Source organism: Sardina pilchardus, chromosome 20 (genome assembly GCF_963854185.1).
Source record: "Sardina pilchardus chromosome 20, fSarPil1.1, whole genome shotgun sequence".
NCBI lineage: Eukaryota > Metazoa > Chordata > Actinopteri > Clupeiformes > Clupeidae > Sardina > Sardina pilchardus.
The window spans coordinates 31,076,265-31,096,264 of NC_085013.1; the positions used below are offsets into that span (position 1 = coordinate 31,076,265).

Genomic DNA, 20,000 nt, shown 5'->3' on the forward strand with positions numbered 1-20,000 from the left:
CAATGCCATGCAGTCAGGCAGTCAACACCTCGAGCACTCCATCTCTCTCTCTCCCTCCATCTCTCTCCCCCTCCACCTCTCCCCCTCCCTATCTCTCTCTCTCTGGCTGGGCCTCCACAAGGCAAAAGCTCCTCTTTCCTACAGAATCCATCTGCCCTGGCATGCTGTCTCCAAGCACAGGCGCAGTAATCCCCGGCATGCAGCAGCGATAACGAGTCTGCTTCAGACATGGCTTCAGAAGAACTCGGGTGAGATAGGAAGAGCCCAGTCATCATTTAATGACGCATCGCGTCGCACGCTGCCTCATAAACTCGCATGGTCCATAACTGTCTATCGCTCACACGGAAAGTTGTGTTCACTAGCGGAGCAGAGAGCTGACCGTATTGAGCCTGATGGACGGATATGCCCGTTGAGCTGATTAGCTGCCTTCATAGGTTCCCTAGTAGTTCTGCCGCTAGCGCAGGCGAGTTAGCTCTCTGCGTCATTAATGTTATTATAAAACCAACCCTGGGGCACAAGTGTTGACGACCTGTCCAACAACACTCAGGTATTGAGAACAAGCACCTGCCCAGCCCAAAGTCTCATTCACAAGTCGCCAGATAGCGTTACCTTTCCTGTTCTGTCGGACTAACCCGTACAACCAGTCCGCGCTCCTCTGAGGACCGCTCCGGCTCCATGACTACCGACTGGCATGTAAACTAATGTCAAGACAGTTAGCACGCAAGCTAGCATGCAAGCTAAACACGAATCCGCTTGTTTTGGATTTGAAGTGTGTCATTCCACTATGAGTGCACACTATCGCGCAAATAGTGAAACCAGTTGGACCAAACACACAATACAGAACAAGTTATTACAGAATGAGACAGTAACATGTTAACAACGAAGCCAGTTGTTACTAATAAAAGTTGTCAAGATTCACATCTAACTGATAAAACTACAAGCGAGGACACTTCTTAGCCATCGGCTAGCAGCGCAAGCCTTACCGTTCCGCAGGACATCCAGATGCCCGACTCTCTGGCAGGGTGTGTTGTTCGGCTCGGATCCAGACTCTTGTCACGCAGCACAGAAATTCTCAAAGTTCCGTCTCACCGCCCTGTCTGTGGATAATTATTTTATGCCGACTAACCGGCTTAAACAAGACTCGCTGATGCCCTATCTTCCGGACTCCGGAAGGAAGCACTTCAGCCGAATGCTGTGGTTTGTATGGGATTGATAGCAATGCTAGCTAGCTTGTCACTAAATTAGCTACAGCTAATGTTACCTATTGACGGATAACGTCACCTTCTAACAGTGAAACAGCTATCTAGGTAGCTTTTCGAGACTGTGACAGACTAGTTAGGAGTGGAGATCATTCTTTAGTTTACATGGTAACAGCTCGGAGGACAGCGAGTTTCTTCTGAAGTTGTTCCCAGGTCTGACAGCACCAGGCGCATCTGTCTCCCTAGTCCGGCTGCGTGAAAATGGCGTTGAGTTGCGTCGCGCCCCACAGTCACACAGTCGCCTCTTCCTTAATCATGATGTCATGCCGAGATTAAAGGAGAAGTGGTGCATCAATGCTCGAGATTATAATGCATTATTTACCCGGGAACGCTTAAAGAGTTCACTACATTTACATTTCAAAGACATCATCCTAACTGACAACACTGTGAAGTCAGACTTGACATTCATTCTTTCACCAACATCATACATAAAAGTTGAAAACAATTAAGCAACAACGAAAACATTTAACAGTTTATTTACTTAAACATAAATGTATCACAAGCATCAAATGAAGACATAAAGCAGGATATCGTTCAATAAGTCCAGTCTTTGAGAGGGCCACTAATAGGATTAAATTCAGTCCTGCACAGGGGGAGGGGGGGCTGCCGTTTAGAGAGGGATAATTCTACTTCCTGTGTGGGGGTCTTCCCTGCAAGAGATCTCATGCTGGTCATAAGACATGGCTAACCGCTAGCAGCTCAGAGAGGCTCCACAGACGCAAGGCTTCAGAGGGCTGTGCCAGGACGGCAGCTTAGCTCGGGGAGTATCCGCTAATCTCCAACACACCCAATGCACTGACCGGCTATGGAGCCAACCAAGACTGTTGTTTGGAGATCAGTAGCGCGCGCACGCACACACACACACCAAGAGTGTTACTCCTGAAGTTACCCGAGTAAGCCAGTTACCTTGCTTCATAGTACAGCCCTCAGGTACAGTCACACACTCAGGCACTCGTACAGTGACACACTCAGGTACACACACACACTCAGGTACACACACACACACACACTCAGGTACACACACACACACTCAGGTACACACACACACACTCAGGTACACACACACACACACTCAGGTACACACACACACACACACACACACACACACACACACTCAGGTACACACACACACACACACACACTCAGGCACACACACACACACACACTCAGGCACACACACACACTCAGGTACACACACACACTCTCAGGTACACACACACTCAGGTACACACACACACACTCAGGTGACATATCTGAGTCAACTCAAGCATATCAGCATATCTGTCATCTGACAGTCAAACATGCAAAAGGCCTCCAGCCAGAAGGGCTGCAGAAGGACACACACACACACACACACACACACACACACACACACACACACACACACACACACACACACACACACACACACACACACACACACACACACACACACACACACACACACACACACACACACACACGTTGACGGGCGATGCGGGTCTGGGCAGCTGTTCCGACATCTCGTTTTTCCTTGTTCTTCAAACTTCTTCAAATGCATTCTCATTGGACAGGAGTGAAGCGTCATACAGAGCGGTTCCTTGGTGGGTTGGCAGGGGCTGTTCATACAGAATGTGTAGATGGGCTAGCGTGTGTGTGTGTGTGTGTGTGTGTGTGTGTGTGTGTGGTTCAGGCAGCAGGTCCGCCCCCCCTCAGCCGTCTCCAGGTCCTGATTAGAGCCACACGTGCCATCAGCAGCGTGATGGTGAAGTTCCGCTTGTACCATTCTCTAAAGGGGGGGGGGGGGGGGGGGGGGGGGGGACACAAAGGAGGTTACACACACACTGTACCATTCTCTAAAGGGGGGGGCACAAAGGAGGTTACACATGCACTGTACCATTCTCTAAAGGGGGGGGGGGGAACAAAGGAGGTTTACACACGCACTGTACCATTCTCTAAAGGGGGGGGGCACAAAGGAGGTTACACACGCACACTAAACCAGCCTTCAGGACAGTACACACACATACTAAACTAGCCTTCAGGACAGAACAGTACACACACACACACACACACACACACACACACACACACACACACACACACACACACACACACACACACACACATACACACATACACACACACACACACACACACACACACACACCTGTTGTAGTCGGCATGCCTTTTGAAGTTCTTGTCCAGGAAGTGTTTGTAGAACACCGCCATTTCCTCACTGGACAGAGTGCGCGGCTTCCCTGAGGACCAAAAGGGGAACACGCCGTTAGAACCAGGGGAACACGCCGTTAGAACCAGGGGGAACACACCGTTAGAACTAGGGGAACACATCGTTAGAACCAGGGGAACAGGCCGTTAGAACCAGGGGAGCACGCGTTAGAGCCAGGGGAACACGCCGTTAGAACCAGGGAACACAGGGGAACACGGCATTAGAACCAGGGGAACACGGCGTTAGAACCAGGGGAACACACCGTTAGAACCAGGGGAACACAGGGAAACATGCCGTTAGAACCATGGGAACACGCCGTTAGAACCAGGGGAGCACGCCGTTAGAACCAGGGGAGCACACCGTTAGAACCAGGAGAACACCGGGGAACACGCCGTTAGAACCAGGGGAACACGTCGTTAGAACCAGGGGAACACGCCGTTAGAACCAGGGGAGCACGCCGTTAGAACCAGGGGAACACGCCGTTAGAACCAGGGGAACACGGCGTTAGAACCAGGGGAGCATGCCGTTAGAACCAGGGAACACAGGGGAGCACGCCGTTAGAACCAGGGGAACACAGGGGAACACGCTGTTAGAACCAAGGGAACACAGGGGAACACGCCATTAGAACCAGGGGAACACAGGGAAACATGCCGTTAGAACCAGGGAACACGCCGTTAGCATGGATTAAAGTGAAAAAAACTCATCTGACTGAAAAAATTTTGTCCAAAAAAAAAAAAATTGACACACGCAAGTGAGGCAAATCAAAGGGCCTTAGCGTAGACCTACATAAAATAGGGCCATACAGACTAATTGTACCCTCCGTTTACAATTAACACATTTTAAAGTAGGCCTAGCTATTCAATACTGCACACTGTTGCTTATTAAGAGTGCTCCGAGAGCCGGCCATAGCCCATTGGCCAAATAGGGGGTTGGGGGTGTCACTGTCGGGGGTGTCACTGTCACCCCCGAGAAAATTTATTAAATCACTGTTATGTACAATGCATAAATTCTGTGCACTTTCAGTCAGAGATTAGGGCCAGCATTATGCCTTAAATGCATGTATGTCTCCAAAACATTGAAAACAATTAAAACTCACAGCCATTGGTTAGCCGTCAGATAGGCCTCTGTTATTGAGGATTTGGAATAATTGATTTGAAATGTAATATGCTAAAGAATTCTGATGTTTTCTGATGTCAGGATATAATTTGGTGTAACTTTACTTAGTGTGATTAGGTGACATGTTGTTTAATTAAAGGTGCATGTCACTTTAAGACGTTTTAGTTGTTGGGTAAGAACGTGATGCACGGCAGAAATGTTAGGAGTTCCACGGTATTTCTGACCGTGTTGGTCGTGTCAATTGTATGAGAACTGTGCTGTTTGTTACAATAAACATTCAAGAATATTAACTGGAAGACAAGACGTTTTTAAAAGAACACGCGTCAGTCATAGGACTCCTATTATATTTCGTTTATTGGAAACGGACCTACGACTTTCTCTTTGAAGAAGACAAATTAGGCAAACTGTATAGACATAGCCTAAGCTACTGGATCCTTTTGAATTGTATAAATTAACCTTGTTGGCTTATTATAATTATTTTTAGAGAAATTAGCAGTTAAACTAAACAGTAGGATAGCCTAATAGTGGCGTGGCGCAGACACACACTTTTCCGTTGTCTGTCTCTGCGTTTCGGGCGCACCCGACTCTATTAATAATGACCGAAAGTAGGCTATATCCATGTTCTTTTTGACTATTCATCTTTAAGCTCCCCAACACTGCCGACCTCTAAGTAGTCTAATTTGATGAGATCGGGGAACTAGCGAGCGCGGACAAGAAGTCATCGCAAACAACGCAGAACTTTACGCAGTTAGTGCGTGGATGTCCTGAAGCTATACTATAGCTTACTATTACAACTGGCGAAACTACTGTTTATTTTCATTTTACGTTTATGAAGAATAATTAGCCCAAATCATAGTCTAATTAAACCGAAAAAACGACAGCTTTCCTGAACTTCTGCAAAGCTTGTTTAACCTACAAAAGCCTAATAGGCTATGTTAAGCATGCGGCTCCAAAGTAGGCTATAAATCAAGACTGTTCTTTCATCTGTTTCAATTGGCCTTTCTCTCGTTTATTATTGTATCATTATGATGATGATGATGATGATATTATTAGTAGTAGCAGCCTAATAGTGGCAGTAGCCTAATGTTCATCAACGCAGTTGCACGAACGCATTTATTTATTTATTTTGCGCACAACAAGATTTTAACATAGGCTAAAACACAGGCCTATCACAAAGCAGGGTTCAAGGTTCAACAAGAGGTGTAACCATCACTGCAGCTTGCAAGTGAGATCGCGCAGCGACCCGCAGCGCAGCGCACCCCCCCCCCCACCAATATTTTCTCCCCGTATCTGCATCAATCTCATGATTGACCTCTAGCGCCTCCGGTTGACGGAAATCCGTCATATGACGGAAAACTTTAATCCATGCGTTAGAACCAGGGGGGCACGCCATTAGAACCAGGGGAACACCGGGGAACACGCCGTTAGAACCAGGGGAACACGCCGTTAGAACCAGGGGAACACACCGTTAGAACCAGGGGAACACGCCGTTAGAACCAGGGGAACAGGCCGTTAGCACACAGTGGAACACAGTCCCGTGGCGTTCCTGTAGAACCCAGACAGTGTTCCTGTAGAAGGAGAGTTGGCGTGTGCTCACCTTTCTCATCTCGCTCCGTCTGGCCTTTGGCCTGCAGCTGCGTCAGCACGTAGTCGTCCTTCTGCTGAGGGACAGAACACACACACACACACACCCTGATCAGCACGTAGTCCTCTTTTTGCTGAGGGACACACACACACACTGATCAACACACACACTCCTCTTTTTGCTAAGGGACAGAACAGGTGATTAAGTAGAGCCACAGCACACACACACACACACACACACACACACACACACACACACACACACACACACACACACACACACACACACACACACACACACACACACACACACACACACACACACACACACACACACACACACACACACACACACACACACACAACCCTGTAAAACTCCTCCAACACAACTGTTGATGTTGACTGTGCATGTATCAGTTCAGTGCTGCCCTCTGCTGGAACTACGAGTGTAACAACATGACAGGCTGCAGCTAGTAGTACAACTACCTTCTGCCCAGGGCCCGTATTCACAAAGAATTTTAAGGCTAAAAGTAGCTCCTAACTGGCCAATTTAAGGCTAAAAGTAGCTCCTAACTGGCCAATTTAGGAGAAACTCCTAAAAATAATGGGCGTGTCACTCCTAACTTTAGGACTCACTTAGGATTTTTCTCACTAAAAGTAATTCACAAAGCATTTTAAGGCTAAAAGTAGCTCCTAAGTCTAGGACAGCTTAAAAGAAGTCGAGAGGACTCCTAACTCAGTAAGACCTATTCACAAACCGCTTTTAGTGGCATTTCACATCGCAATGTAGTGAAATGAACGTGCGGTTACAGGAGCTGGCATGCGAGGGAATAATCGCATTGCGACTAAGGGATACAATAACGCCGCCCACCGACAATCAAAACCACCACTGCATCTAAAACTAAATGTAGCGTCTCATTGTAGGCCTAAATTAAATTAAATTGTTTCTCCTCTTTGCGAATGTAGGCTACGTGCCTTCATACAGATTCATTTAAAACATGTTGTAAAGATACTGCTCCAGTCCGTGTTTCCTTATGCTCCAAGGCCAATTGCTTTACTCTTTATTAATTTAGGCTATGCCCATTTATTCATCAGCTTCCTTCCTTCACAGTCCGACATAGCGCACGCATTCTCACCAGCTAACTCGTGACACCTGTCACTCAACTCGTCATTGTAGGGGAGGTTTTTGCCATCATTCCCGCGTTATAATCATCAGCCAATCAAGGTGGTCACTTTCATCAAGCTTGTGCATGAGTAATGACGTCAACCATAGCAACGAAGACTCACTTTTAGTTTAGGAGTTTTCGTTTCTCCTTACTAAAAGTAGGTCTGAGAGGCTTTATGAATAACTTTTAAGAGAAAACTCCTAGCTAAAATATTTTAGTGCGATTTAGGAATACTCTTAGTGCTAAGATAAAAACCTTTGTAAATACGGGCCCAGGGCCACATTCAGTCCTGACCCTGATCATTACGGCAGCAATCAAGTGTTCTCTGAGTACAACTAAATCAGTAAATCAGTGGTTCATTTTCTCTGTTCAAGCTTTCTTCTCTTGCACTACCTTCCTCAACCACCAGAGCAGCGCCCACCTCCTGCCATTGGCTACGCCCTCACCTTGTTGAACGTGATGTTCTGATTGGCCCAGAACTGATGGTTCCAGTCTTCGGTCTCCTGCCGCAGGTGCCTGAGTCTTCGCTCCAAGGGAGTTTCATTCTCAGGTATGTGGTAGATGATTGGCCGCAGGTTTGACAGGCGGTCTGCCGGGCCAATCCAGTCATGCTTTGAGCTGGAGGAGGGGCTAAAGCTGGCCCTCTAAAGCAGCATCAGCATCCGAGAGAAAGAGACAGAAGACATCATTAACCATATGAGCTGGCCTGTAGACATGCATACATATATCTATATACATGAGCTGGCCTGTAGGCATATGTCTATCTATGAGCTGGCCTGTAGACATGCATACATATGAGCTGGCTCGTAGACATATCTATATATACGAGCTGGCCCGTAGACATATATCTATATCTATGAGCTCGCCCGTAGACATATATCTATCTATGAGCTGGCGTGTAGACATATCTATATATATGAGCTGGCCTGTAGACATATATCTATATAGATGATCTCGCCCGTAGACATGCATACATATATGAGCTGGCCTGTAGGCATATATCTATCTATGAGCTGGCGTGTAGACATATCTATATCTATGAGCTGGCTCGTAGACATATCTATCTATGAGCTGGCCCGTAGGCATATCTATATCTATGAGCTGGCTCGTAGACATATCTATCTATGAGCTGGCCCGTAGACATATCTATATACATGAGCTGGCCCGTAGACATATATCTATATGAGCTGGCCCTTAGACATATCTATATGAGCTGGCCTGTAGGCATATCTATATCTATGAGCTGGCCTGTAGGCATATCTATATCTATGAGCTGGCCTGTAGGCATATATCTATATATCAGCTGGCCTGTAGGCATATCTATAGATATGAGCTGGCCTGTAGGCATATCTATATCTATGAGCTGGCCTGTAGGCATATCTATATCTATGAGCTGGCCCGTAGACATATATCTATATATCAGCTGGCCTGTAGGCATATCTATAGATATGAGCTGGCCTGTAGGCATATCTATATCTATGAGCTGGCCTGTAGACATATCTATATCTATGAGCTGGCCTGTAGGCATATCTATATCTATGAGCTGGCCCGTGTGCCAGACTGTAGTGAGGGAGAGATGAGGACTACAGTATATTCTATATTCTTTCACACTAATATACGGCCAGTTGAGGGCGTTTTGGGAGGAAATCAGCTCCGCCATGCTGTTGGAGGTGCAACCAAATGCAGCTTCCTATATTCATCGCCATGGAGATCCCGTAGTGAGGGAGGTAGAGAGGACTGTTGTCCGCTCTCACCACTCCAACCTCCTGAGTCTGGCAGTGCAGCCCAGGGATTCCAGCCATCTTAGCCAAAGCCAAACCCACACAAACAGAATAAACACCACAGACACACACACACACACACACACACACACACACACACACACACACACACACACACACACACACACACACAGCACCCTGATGAATCCACCCCCCCCCCCCCCCTCCACACACACACACAGCACCATGATGAATCCAACCCACCCCCCCCCCCCCCCCACCCCCCCCACACACACACACACACACACACAGCACCATGATGAATCCAACCCCCCCCCCCCCCACACACACACACACACACACACAGTATCTATCTATCTATCTATCTATCACACACACACACACACACACAAATCTGTATTTCTCCCATCTCAAGGCAAACTGAGGGAATGATGCACGACCATTCAAAAACATGACTGGTTTTCTAACGATACAAAGCTTAATGCTAATCGGTGAAGTGTCCCTTTCACACACGCTGGGCAGGTGTTAATGTTGCAGCGTGGAGGTTATGATAGCTATCCGGTTGTGATATATCTATAGATTGTGGCAATATCATCTATTTTCTATCAAGATTTTAAAGGCTGTTTGATGTACTGGGTCATATTCAATGGAAAGCAAAGCATAGGCACTACAACACTACACGCCTTGTTCAAGGTGAACTTGCAAGCGGTCACAAAAACATAACGTTAGTCCGCGACATCCTATCAACCACGACGTACCATCTTCTAAAACTATTTTGAAATAAGTGCGCGTTTCTTGGCTCCAACTAGTAATATCTAAATAAAGCTTTGAGTGGGTGTTGGGTGGTCTGTAGCCAGAAATGCTAACAGAATGTTACCTTCGTTTGGTTAGCTTGTTTGGGTGCTTGTCCAGTGTTGTGCAAGCGGCTACAGGTGAAGATGATCAGTGGAAGCGCCTTCGTCCCGCGATGAGTACATTGCGACCTTAATAATAAAGTCCCAGTAGCAGACACATTCATGTCATGAGCCTCTGATTTGGAAATTACTATAACTGACCTTAATATCTCAATATGGCCATCATTTTAGCTTCAACAGCAGCGTGCCAGTACACTGTACGCATCATCACGTGACCGTTGCGTCAGACGTTCTGGCATTTCCTGTTTGAACATTCAGCTGGACAACCAGACAGTTTTCCGAACAATATCGCTTCAGAAAATATTTCAAGACATGCTAAACGACCTGTATACGATTTGTACGGTGTTTCTCATGGTACAAAAATAATATACATCTACACGGATATGTTTTCAAGTGAGATGTTTGTCATTTAATCAGCAGTGTGACTGTGCTCGGTTATTAAGCTAACTTTAGCTAGGCTGTGTCATTCTAATGGTCCAGGTGACAGCTGACCAGAAACTGCCTGACAAGCGTAGCAAGTCAGCTTTCAAAACAGCAACAAGTCACATCCATTGAAATCGTGGTTACGTGGCAGTTCAACAAGGAAAAGATTTCAAACGGACTCTTCATTACATGTTTTTTTCCTGTACCGCCTTGCTTGGCCAGCAGGACCCGACAACTACACGAAGAGGAGCTGCTATTCCCTGGAGCTGGTGTAGGCTCTGGCTGGCTACGGTGTGATGTGGATAGCGCTGGAGTATTTAGTTTAACACGCTGTCCCGATGGCTGTCCGTTGGCTATGCAAGTAAGCACACCTCATTATTATGTAATGTCTTGTACTTGGCTGTCCTAATGCAAATACACAGACACCGTAGTCAGGCTGCTGGGGTAACGTCTCTAGGCTAACCTACATCGTCCGTGTCCTTAAGGAGGGCTCAGCCAATCTCAGTTAACGGTATTCTTTTGTGTACGTTACCGGCGGTCAGCCCCTCTCCTAAGAGCAGTGGCTGTCAAGCGGGATAATCTGTCACTGTACCTCCATCAAAGCGGATTATATTCAGAGATTTGGGAGAGTGCACGTGTGCGTTATCGGACTGTGTTTTAACAGCATTTGGTGTTCGTAGCGCTGCAGTCATGCCCGCTATCAGGACCTCTCGCCGGATACGAGAGTGGTGAGGAGAACGTGCCCCTACGGTGCTGCTGCCACCGTGGCCTGCCTTTGGTGGCTGCTACCTCTGACAGTAGCTGTCGTCACTAATAACATCCGTTGGGCGAAGTGGTCCTCGGGAAGGGAGTATTTTTTGCCTGTGATGGGTAGCGACAGAGCAGAGACCCCCTCCCGCCGAGATGGGCTCCCCACTATCAGGCGGCGGAGGGAGGGGAGAGGAGAGGAGAGGAGAGGAGGGGAGGGGCACCATTGCAGTTCAGTGTGTGAGAGGCGCGAGTGTGTGTGAGGTGAATACGCTGGCGGAGGCAGTCTCGCGAAGGTAGCACCAATCCACCGAACTCTGTGCTCTCCTCCAGCATCCGCGTGACACATCGGAACTGCTCAATCCGTTTTTCTGCTTAGCTGATGGAAACGGAGCTCCGCAGAAATGTGCGCGAATGTCTTTCGCGTTTTGAAAAGGTGAGAATTATCCTGCGCATCTCGGGAGGCGGTGAGACATTGCGAGCGCGCGTGCTGGCGAGGAGCGGAACGGCCCTCGAGCCTGTTTTGTCGCGGTAGAACACTGCTGGCTTTGGCAGAAAGCCCGTTAACGGGGAGGCGATATCGCGAGTGTAACGTCTTTAGGTGAACATGCATGCGTCTGTTGATTGCTAACGCGGAAACTGGGTGTTGGCATCGAGACTGGTATGCCTCGCGCATTTTTACCGAGACACATTCTCGCTTCAGTGCCAGACTAACGAGCAGGAGAACATTCCATTGCTGACAGAGCTGTTCTGTCGCGGGAGGCCAAACTGCCGTGTTTTTTAGACCCTCGGTTCTCCGTCTCGGCCATGTCAGGCGCGAGGCGATGTTGGCGCGTGTCTCTGATGGGGGCGGGGGTACCGTCGTTTGACCCCCACGTGCCCCGTGGCTTTAACGGCACCATCTGGCGCGTGGTGGGTTGGGTTGGGTTGGTGGCGATGGGCAGCAGAGGGGGCAGTGCCCACTGAAGCAGCTCGTGTGGCAGCCTGGCATCTGTAATCAGAGGCCCCTGTGCTGCCAGCCTCACCAGCCGCACCTCATGCCAGCCGGGCATCTCCGACTTCTGCATGGCATCTGGAGAGCGTCAGGGGCTTACATCACCGCATTCTACTGCCCACTGTCAGGCAGGGGGAGGGAGGGAGGAATGTGTGAACGGAGAGAGAGGTTGAGGGGAAGAGAGAGAGAGAGAAAGTGAAGAGAGAGAGAGAGAGAGAGAAATATATGTGTATATATATATATATATATGGGGAGAGAGAAGGAAGGTAAACATGTTGTCAGAAGAGAGTAGCTGGAAGGTGTGGCTAGCGGAGATGCTAACGTGTGAGTCACAGCCTGGTGCCCCTCCACCTCACGCTGGCCTTGTGTTATTGCCCCCCAATGCCAACCCTGCCAACCCACATACCCCAGGCTGCCAACCCTGCCAACCCACATACCCCAGGCTGCCAACCCTGCCAACCCACATACCCCAGGCTACCAACCCTGCCAACCCACATACCCCAGGCTACCAACCCTGCCAACCCACATACCCCAGGCTACCAACCCTGCCAACCCACATACCCCAGGCTACCAACCCTGCCAACCCACATACCCCAGGCTACCAACGCTACCAACCCACATACCCCAGGCTACCAACCCACATACCCCAGGCTACCAAACCCTACCAACCCACATACCCCAGGCTACCAACCCCAGGCTACCAACCCACATACCCCAGGCTACCAACCCCAGGCTACCAACCCACATACCCCAGGCTACCAAACCCTGACAACCCACATACCCCAGGCTACCAACCCACATACCCCAGGCTACCAACCCCAGGCTACCAAACCCTGACAACCCACATACCCCAGGCTACCAACCCACATACCCCAGGCTACCAAGCACCAACACAATGAGCTGCGTTTACATTCCATGCTCTCAGTGGCTGGGATCAAAGGCTGCTATTTTAGAGTTTTTGTACAGCATGAGAGTGTTCTATGAATAGATCTCTCTCACACACACACACACACATATTGGTATTTTAGAGTTTTTGTACAGTGAGTGATGAATAGATATAAATAGATCAAATGCAAACGCTACTTCAGATGTTTTAACTTGTTGATCATTCTGAGACAGTGGCAATGTGTGGTGTGTGTGCAGTTCCCGTGTGTAGTGTAATGGATGCCAGCTAGCTTAGCTGTGTGTGTGTGGAACGCTGGTAAACCTCACTCCCCGACGCCTCGAGTGCTGCTGGCATGAAAGCTGCCATTCCTGGGCTTCTAGCTCAATTGTTAGCATGCTTGACTCCCGATCCGAGGTGTTGCTGTTTCGTGTGTTTGAGTCCGGGCGTGTGTAGGGCTGAACCGCGCAGGTTACACTCACAGGTGAATTAAAGCATTCAGAGTGGACAGTGGTGTGTGTGTGTGTGTCTGTGTGTGTTTGCAGGTGAATTAAAGCATTCAGAGTGGACAGTGGTGTGTGTGTGTGTGTGTGTGTGTGTTTGCAGGTGAATAAAAGCAGAGTGGACAGTGGTGTGTTCTAGACTGGAGCAATACTGTAGAACCTGCCTTCATGTTCTAATATTCTAGACTGGAGCAGTACTGCAGAACCTGCCTTCATGTTCTAATGTTCTAGACTGGAGCTGTACTGCAGAACCTGCCATAATGTTCTAGACTAGAGCAGTACTGCAGAACCTGCCTTCATGTTCTAATGTTCTAGACTGGAGCAGTACTGCAGAACCTGCCTTCATGTTCTAGACTGGAGCAGTACTGCAGAACCTGCATTCATGTTCTAGACTGGTGGACGCTGTTGTTGTGATGTAGCGTAGCCTCCCCTGTGCCTGAAGGATTGGGCTGGTGGTTGGACTGATGGACACACACACACACATAGCAGGAACACTTCAACATCACTGTTCTCTACAAGAATGTCACTGTTCTATACAGCACAGCAAGAATGTCACTGTTCTATACAGCACAGCAAGAACATCACTGTATGAGCACTCCCAGATCCCAGTTCTCTTTTACAGAAGGAAGGAATGCAGAGAGAGAGGGAGAGAGAGAGAGAGGGAGGGAGAGAGAGAAAGATACAAAGAGAGAGAGAGAGAGCGGCAGATAGGAATGAGGTCGCTTAAAATATTCATGTGTGACAACTTGTTGGAATAGATGAAGTGGATGCCACAGGTTGTGTGTGTGTGTGTGTGTGTTTGGAGAGGCGGTGGGGTGAGTTGAGAAAGAGAGAGATTTTTTTTGTCAATCTCCCTGCGGGAGGAGGGTCTGCTCTCTCTGGGGAGGTCCACCTGGCTCTCTGACCAGACCTGTGTGTGTGTGTGTGTGTGAGAGATTGATAAAGAGATCTGTGTGTGATCGCTGAGTGATCGCTGCTTCTACAGGGTCTCAAGCCCTCGCAGGATGATGTGTGTGCAGGACGGTGTGTGTGTGCAGGACGGTGTGTGTGTGCAGGACGGTGTGTGTGTGCAGGATGATGTGTGTGCAGAACGGTGTGTGTGTGCAGAGCGGTGTGTGTGTGCAGCAAGACGATGATGAAGTCATAACGAACACACCCCGCGAGCTCAGAGAGTCCAACTACTCAGCTGCGCCACTATGGGATGGCAGGTGCACTATGGGATTATGGGATGGCCGGTGCACTATGGGATTATGGGATGGTGGGATGACAGGTGCACTATGGGATTATGGGATGGCAGGTGTACTATGGGATGCCAGGTGCAGGTGCACTATGGAATGGCAGGTGCACTATTGGATGGCAGGTGCACTATTGGATGGCAGGTGCACTATGGAATGGCAGGTGCACTATTGGATGGCAGGTGCACTATTGGATGGCAGGTGCACTATGGGATGGCAGGTGTTACTAGTCTCATTTGAGATCGGATGCGGCTGATTTAGGCTGGCTTCATACGTCAACGTGAGCTTGAGAGTCTTACCGGCCGGGACGAAAGACAGTCCAGCTGCAGTGTGCCTGACGTGAATCGCGTGAGACATCGCGGAATTTTGTGTGCATCAAATAAAAGTATAACTTCTTATTCATTAAAATGAGCATGATGACTGACGAAATAAATTGATATGAAGTAGTTTAAATAAACCACAGCTGTCATACAGTTAACAGGCCTGCATTGAAGCACATTAATTAAATATCAAGTGTTTTCTGTGTGTATTTATTTAACCAACAGCATAAAATAGCAGAATATCAAAATGTTTTCAGTAGGCTAGCCTACCGCTGTTCCAGAAATCACAAATAAGAAGGTATCCCTTCGATTTCTGTTCATTTTAGCACATTCTAACATAAGGAGCAAAGATTCTAGAACAGAGCAAGATGGATCACAGGGATAAGCTCCAGTGTCGTCCCAGATGCTGGCTACAGTGCTGTTCCCAATATGAACTAATCCATCTTGGTCCGCTCTAGAGTCTTTGGTAAGGAGGCAGAACGAGACACCTGTCAGACTTTGAACTGACGTCATTGGGGTGGGTTTCAGCTCATGCAGTCGGCAGACCCCCTCGATATTTTAAGGACATGTGACATGATGTCACGGTGGTAAATCCCACCCCGTCTGCAACAAGTCAGACATGATTTCTAACCAGTTTGCATTTCGTCTGTCCCAGTATGCATTGTGTTCAACCCAGCATGCATCACATCATGTCAGATCTGCGCAGATCTTCCAGAAGTCGAACGAGCCCACTGATGTGTCACGTTGAGTAGTTGTTACTTGAACGAGCCCACTGATGTGTCACGTTGAGTAGTTGTTACTTGAACGAGCCCACTGATGTGTCACGTTGAGTAGTTGTTACTTGAACGAGCCCACTGATGTGTCACGTTGAGTAGTTGTTACTTGAACGAGCCCACTGATGTGTCACGTTGAGTAGTTGTTACTTGAACGAGCCCACTGATGTGTCACGTTGAGTAGTTGTTACTTGAACGAGCCCACTGATGTGTCACGTTGAGTAGTTGTTACTTGAACGAGCCTACTGCTGTGTCACGTTGAGTAGTTGTTACTTGAACGAGCCCACTGATGTGTCACGTTGAGTAGTTGTTACTCGGCGCAAGGCATTGTGGGCCGTCTCCGTCTGCATCCAGTGTGACTCTGAGGAAGACACAGTGCGTGGACACATCAGTCGATTGTGCACCTCAATAAAATAAGTTCAGAAGTAATCGGAGTGCTCCGGTCATCTCTGGGTTTAGTCTCTTTGAAGAAGCCCAGCCAGCTTCTATAATTATTGCAAGTTGCACTACTTTTTGCGTAGGTTTATAAAGTATGTTTGTGACATTTAAAAGTTCTGTGTTTTGACTGCAATTGCCCATTAGAATCATGAGTGCCTCTTTGTAAACGGCATCATTGGGGCCATGCGAGCTGTATGACTACTAGATGGTAAAATAGACCAACCTCAATCTACTGCAGTAATTAATCCTCAATATTCACCTATCATGACAGTAAAATAGACCAACCTAAGTCAATCTACTGCAGTAATTAATCCACAATATTCACCTATCATGACAGTAAAATAGACCAACCTAAGTCAATCTACTGCAGTAATTCCTGTGAAATGTTATGAACACCTGATTATGCATGGAAAGCATCATATACCGTGAAACCGTCAGAATTTTGAAAAATACTGTGATACCGCCTATCCGCCCAGCACTACCTCCATCTATATCTACATCTCCATCCATTCTTTTAGAGAATCCAAACAGCTCTTATCACTTCCAGGTCATTTCACTGTGACCTTCCTATAGCAAAACCTGAAACAACACAATCCACACACACAACCTGAAACAACACACTCCACACACACAACCTGAAACAACTCAATCCACACAACCTTAAACAACACACTCCACACACAACCTGAAACAACTCAATCCACACAACCTTAAACAACACAATCCACACACACAACCTGAAACAACTCAATCCACACAACCTTAAACAACACACTCCACACACAACCTGAAACAACACACTCCACACAACCTTAAACAACACACTCCACACACAACCTGAAACAACACACTCCACACAACCTTAAACAACACACTCCACACACAACCTGAAACAACACACTCCACACAACCTTAAACAACACACTCCACACACAACCTGAAACAACACAATCCACACAACCTTAAACAACACACTCCACACACAACCTGAAACAACACACTCCACACAACCTGAAACAACACACTCCACACAACCTGAAACAACACACTCCACACAACCTTAAACAACACACTCCACACACAACCTGAAACAACACAATCCACACAACCTTAAACAACACACTCCACACAACCTTAAACAACACACTCCACACAACCTTAAACAACACACTCCACACACAACCTGAAACAACACACTCCACACAACCTTAAACAACACACTCCACACAACCTGAAAGCATAAACAACTGTGAGTACTGTGATTACACCTCAGGGCAGATCTGTAGGGGAAATGGGATGCTAATGCTAACACCTCAAGGCAGATCTGTAGGGGAAATGGGACGCTAATGCTAACACCTCAGGGCAGATCTGTAGGGGAAATGGGACGCTAATGCTAACACCTCAGGGCAGATCTGTAGGGGAAATGGGACGCTAATGCTAACACCTCAGGGCAGATCTGTAGGGGAAATGGGACGCTAATGCTAACACCTCAGGGCAGATCTGTAGGGGAAATGGGACGCTAATGCTAACACCTCAGGGCAGATCTGTAGGGGAAATGGGACGCTAATGCTAACACCTCAAGGCAGATCTGTAGGGGAAATGGGACGCTAATGCTAACACCTCAGGGCAGATCTGTAGGGGAAATGGGACGCTAATGCTAACACCTCAGGGCAGATCTGTAGGGGAACTGGGACGCTAATGCTAACACCTCAAGGCAGATCTGTAGGGGAAATGGGACGCTAATGCTAACATCTCAAGGCAGATCTGTAGGGGAAATGGGACACTGTGCCTTTAAGAGCTGAGGGAATAGCCCATTGTGACATCACAGACGTGTGGCTCCTGTTTCTGTGCCCAGGGCAGTCTGGCCTCGCAGATAACACATTGGGTCCCTGAGTCCACACACACGCACACACACACACACACACAGAATGTACACCGCTCAGGATGCAAGGAGTTAGATACAGGTACGTTCTGAGATGTGTTTTTGGTGTTTAATAAGAGTTTAGATGTGTGTGTTTTTGGTGTTTAATAAGAGTTTAGATGTGTGTGTTTTTGGTGTTTAGTAAGAGTTTAGATGTGTGTGTTTTTGGTGTGTAATAAGAGTTTAGATGTGTGTGTTTTTGGTGTGTAATAAGAGTTTAGATGTGTGTGTTTTTGGTGTTTAATAAGAGTTTAGATGTGTGTGTTTTTGGTGTTTAATAAGAGTTTAGATGTGTGTGTTTTTGGTGTTTAGTAAGAGTTTAGATGTGTGTGTTTTTGGTGTTTTGATAATAGTTTAGATGTGTGTGTTTTTGGTGTTTAATAAGAGTTTAGACATGTGTGTTTTTGGTGTTTTGATAATAGTTTAGATGTGTGTGTTTTTGGTGTTTAATAAGAGTTTAGACGTGTGTGTTTTTGGTGTTTTGATAATAGTTTAGATGTGTGTGTTTTTGGTGTTTAGTAAGAGTTTAGATGTGTGTGTTTTTGGTGTTTTGATCAGAGTTAAGATGTGTGTGTTTTTGGTGTTTAATAAGAGTTTAGATGTGTGTGTTTTTGGCGATTAATAATAGCTTCTGATTGTGTGGTGGAAGCTGATGATGAGGTTGTGGTGGGGGCTTTCATACAAGTCCAGCGTAACATACCGAGTCCCTGCATGGCATAGCAGCAGCTGTGAGTGTGTGTGTGTGTGTGTGTCCAATGTAAAGTACCAAGACCCTGCATGGCATAGCAGCAGCTGTGTGTGTCCAGCGTAACGTACCGAGACCCTGCATGGCATAGCAGCAGGTGTGTGTGTGTGTGTGTGTGTGTGTGTGTGTGTGTGTCCAATGTAAAGTACGGTTTTATTGTAAGGCAGCTGTGAGACCGGTCATGGGAGCCTCCTAGTGACTCATTAAGTGGAGCTTACACACGTTAAGCGGACTGACGTTACTCACACACTTTGTGGTTCTCTTCAGACGTTACACACACACACACACACACACACACTTTGTGGTTCTCTTCAGACGTTACACACACACACACACACACACACACACACTTTGTGGTTCTCTGGTGAGAGTGTTTGGCTGAAGTGTGGCAGTAACAGCCCACAGTCCCCTAGTCTCCTAGTCTAGTCTCCTCTCCTTGTCCCCTAGTCTCCTAGTCTAGTCTCGTCTCCTAGTCCCCTAGTCTAGTCTCCTCTCCTAGTCTCCTAGTCTCCTAGTCTAGTCTCGTCTCCTAGTCCCCTAGTCCCCTAGTCTAGTCTCCTAGTCCAGTCTCCTCTCCTAGTCCCCTAGTCCCCTAGTCTCCTAGTCTCCTCTCCTAGTCCCCTAGTCCCCTAGTCTCCTAGTCCCCTAGTCTCCTAGTCCCCTAGTCTCCTAGTCTCCTAGTCTCCTAGTCCCCTAGTCCCCTAGTCTAGTCTCCTCTCCTAGTCTCCTCTCCTAGTCCTCTAGTCTCCTCTCCTAGTCCCCTAGTCTAGTCTCCTCTCCTAGTCCCCTAGTCGCCTCTCCTAGTCCCCTAGTCTCCTAGTCCCCTAGTCTCCTCTCCTAGTCCCCTAGTCTCCTCTCCTAGTCCCCTAGTCTCCTAGTTGTCATGCAGTCATCAGGTTGTGTGTGTGTTGTAAGGAGGGGAGCCAGTGTGTGCTTACTGAGCGTAATGAAAGGGTGTGGTTTGTAGACGCCACACACACACACACACACACAACCTGTGGCATCCACTTCATCTATTCCAACAAGTTGTC

The 20,000-nt window shown here is 47.7% G+C and overlaps 3 protein-coding genes across 14 annotated transcripts in view; 1 reads left to right on the top strand and 2 right to left on the bottom strand.

Annotated features, from left to right (window-relative positions):
• The window catches only part of klc1a (kinesin light chain 1a), a 40,344-nt gene extending 38,889 nt beyond the window's left edge, over positions 1-1,455 (bottom strand). For all 9 annotated transcript variants that reach the window (XR_009936497.1, XM_062522553.1, XM_062522551.1 and 6 more), the window contains exon 1: positions 984-1,455. The gene's annotated coding sequence lies outside the window, so the exon portion shown is untranslated. The remainder of the gene's footprint in view (positions 1-983) is intronic.
• A 957-nt stretch (positions 1,456-2,412) lies between these two features.
• LOC134067335 (cytochrome c oxidase assembly factor 8) lies at positions 2,413-10,215 on the bottom strand. Of its 2 annotated transcripts, none has more exons than XM_062522575.1 (5): positions 9,951-10,215; positions 7,778-7,975; positions 6,179-6,239; positions 3,406-3,496; positions 2,413-3,027 (listed from the first exon to the last, which is right to left on the bottom strand). In XM_062522575.1, the coding sequence occupies exons 1-5, from the start codon at positions 10,089-10,091 to the stop codon at positions 2,928-2,930; spliced, it is 591 nt and encodes a 196-aa protein (XP_062378559.1). In that variant the 5' UTR covers positions 10,092-10,215; the 3' UTR covers positions 2,413-2,927. The 2 variants fall into 2 exon arrangements, with proteins under 2 accessions (XP_062378559.1, XP_062378558.1); XM_062522574.1 differs by having other exon boundaries at positions 6,179-6,242; positions 9,951-10,212.
• A 25-nt stretch (positions 10,216-10,240) lies between these two features.
• Positions 10,241-20,000, top strand: part of bag5 (BCL2 associated athanogene 5) — a 21,263-nt gene continuing 11,503 nt past the window's right edge. Inside the window, exon 1 of one of the 3 annotated variants that reach the window (XM_062522562.1) lies at positions 10,241-10,771. In XM_062522562.1, coding sequence (XP_062378546.1) covers positions 10,749-10,771 — 23 coding nt within the window. In that variant the 5' untranslated portion in view covers positions 10,241-10,748. Of the gene's footprint in view, positions 10,772-11,428; positions 11,594-18,182; positions 18,268-20,000 lie in introns of those variants that run through there. The other 2 variants (XM_062522561.1, XM_062522564.1) reach the window with 2 other exon arrangements.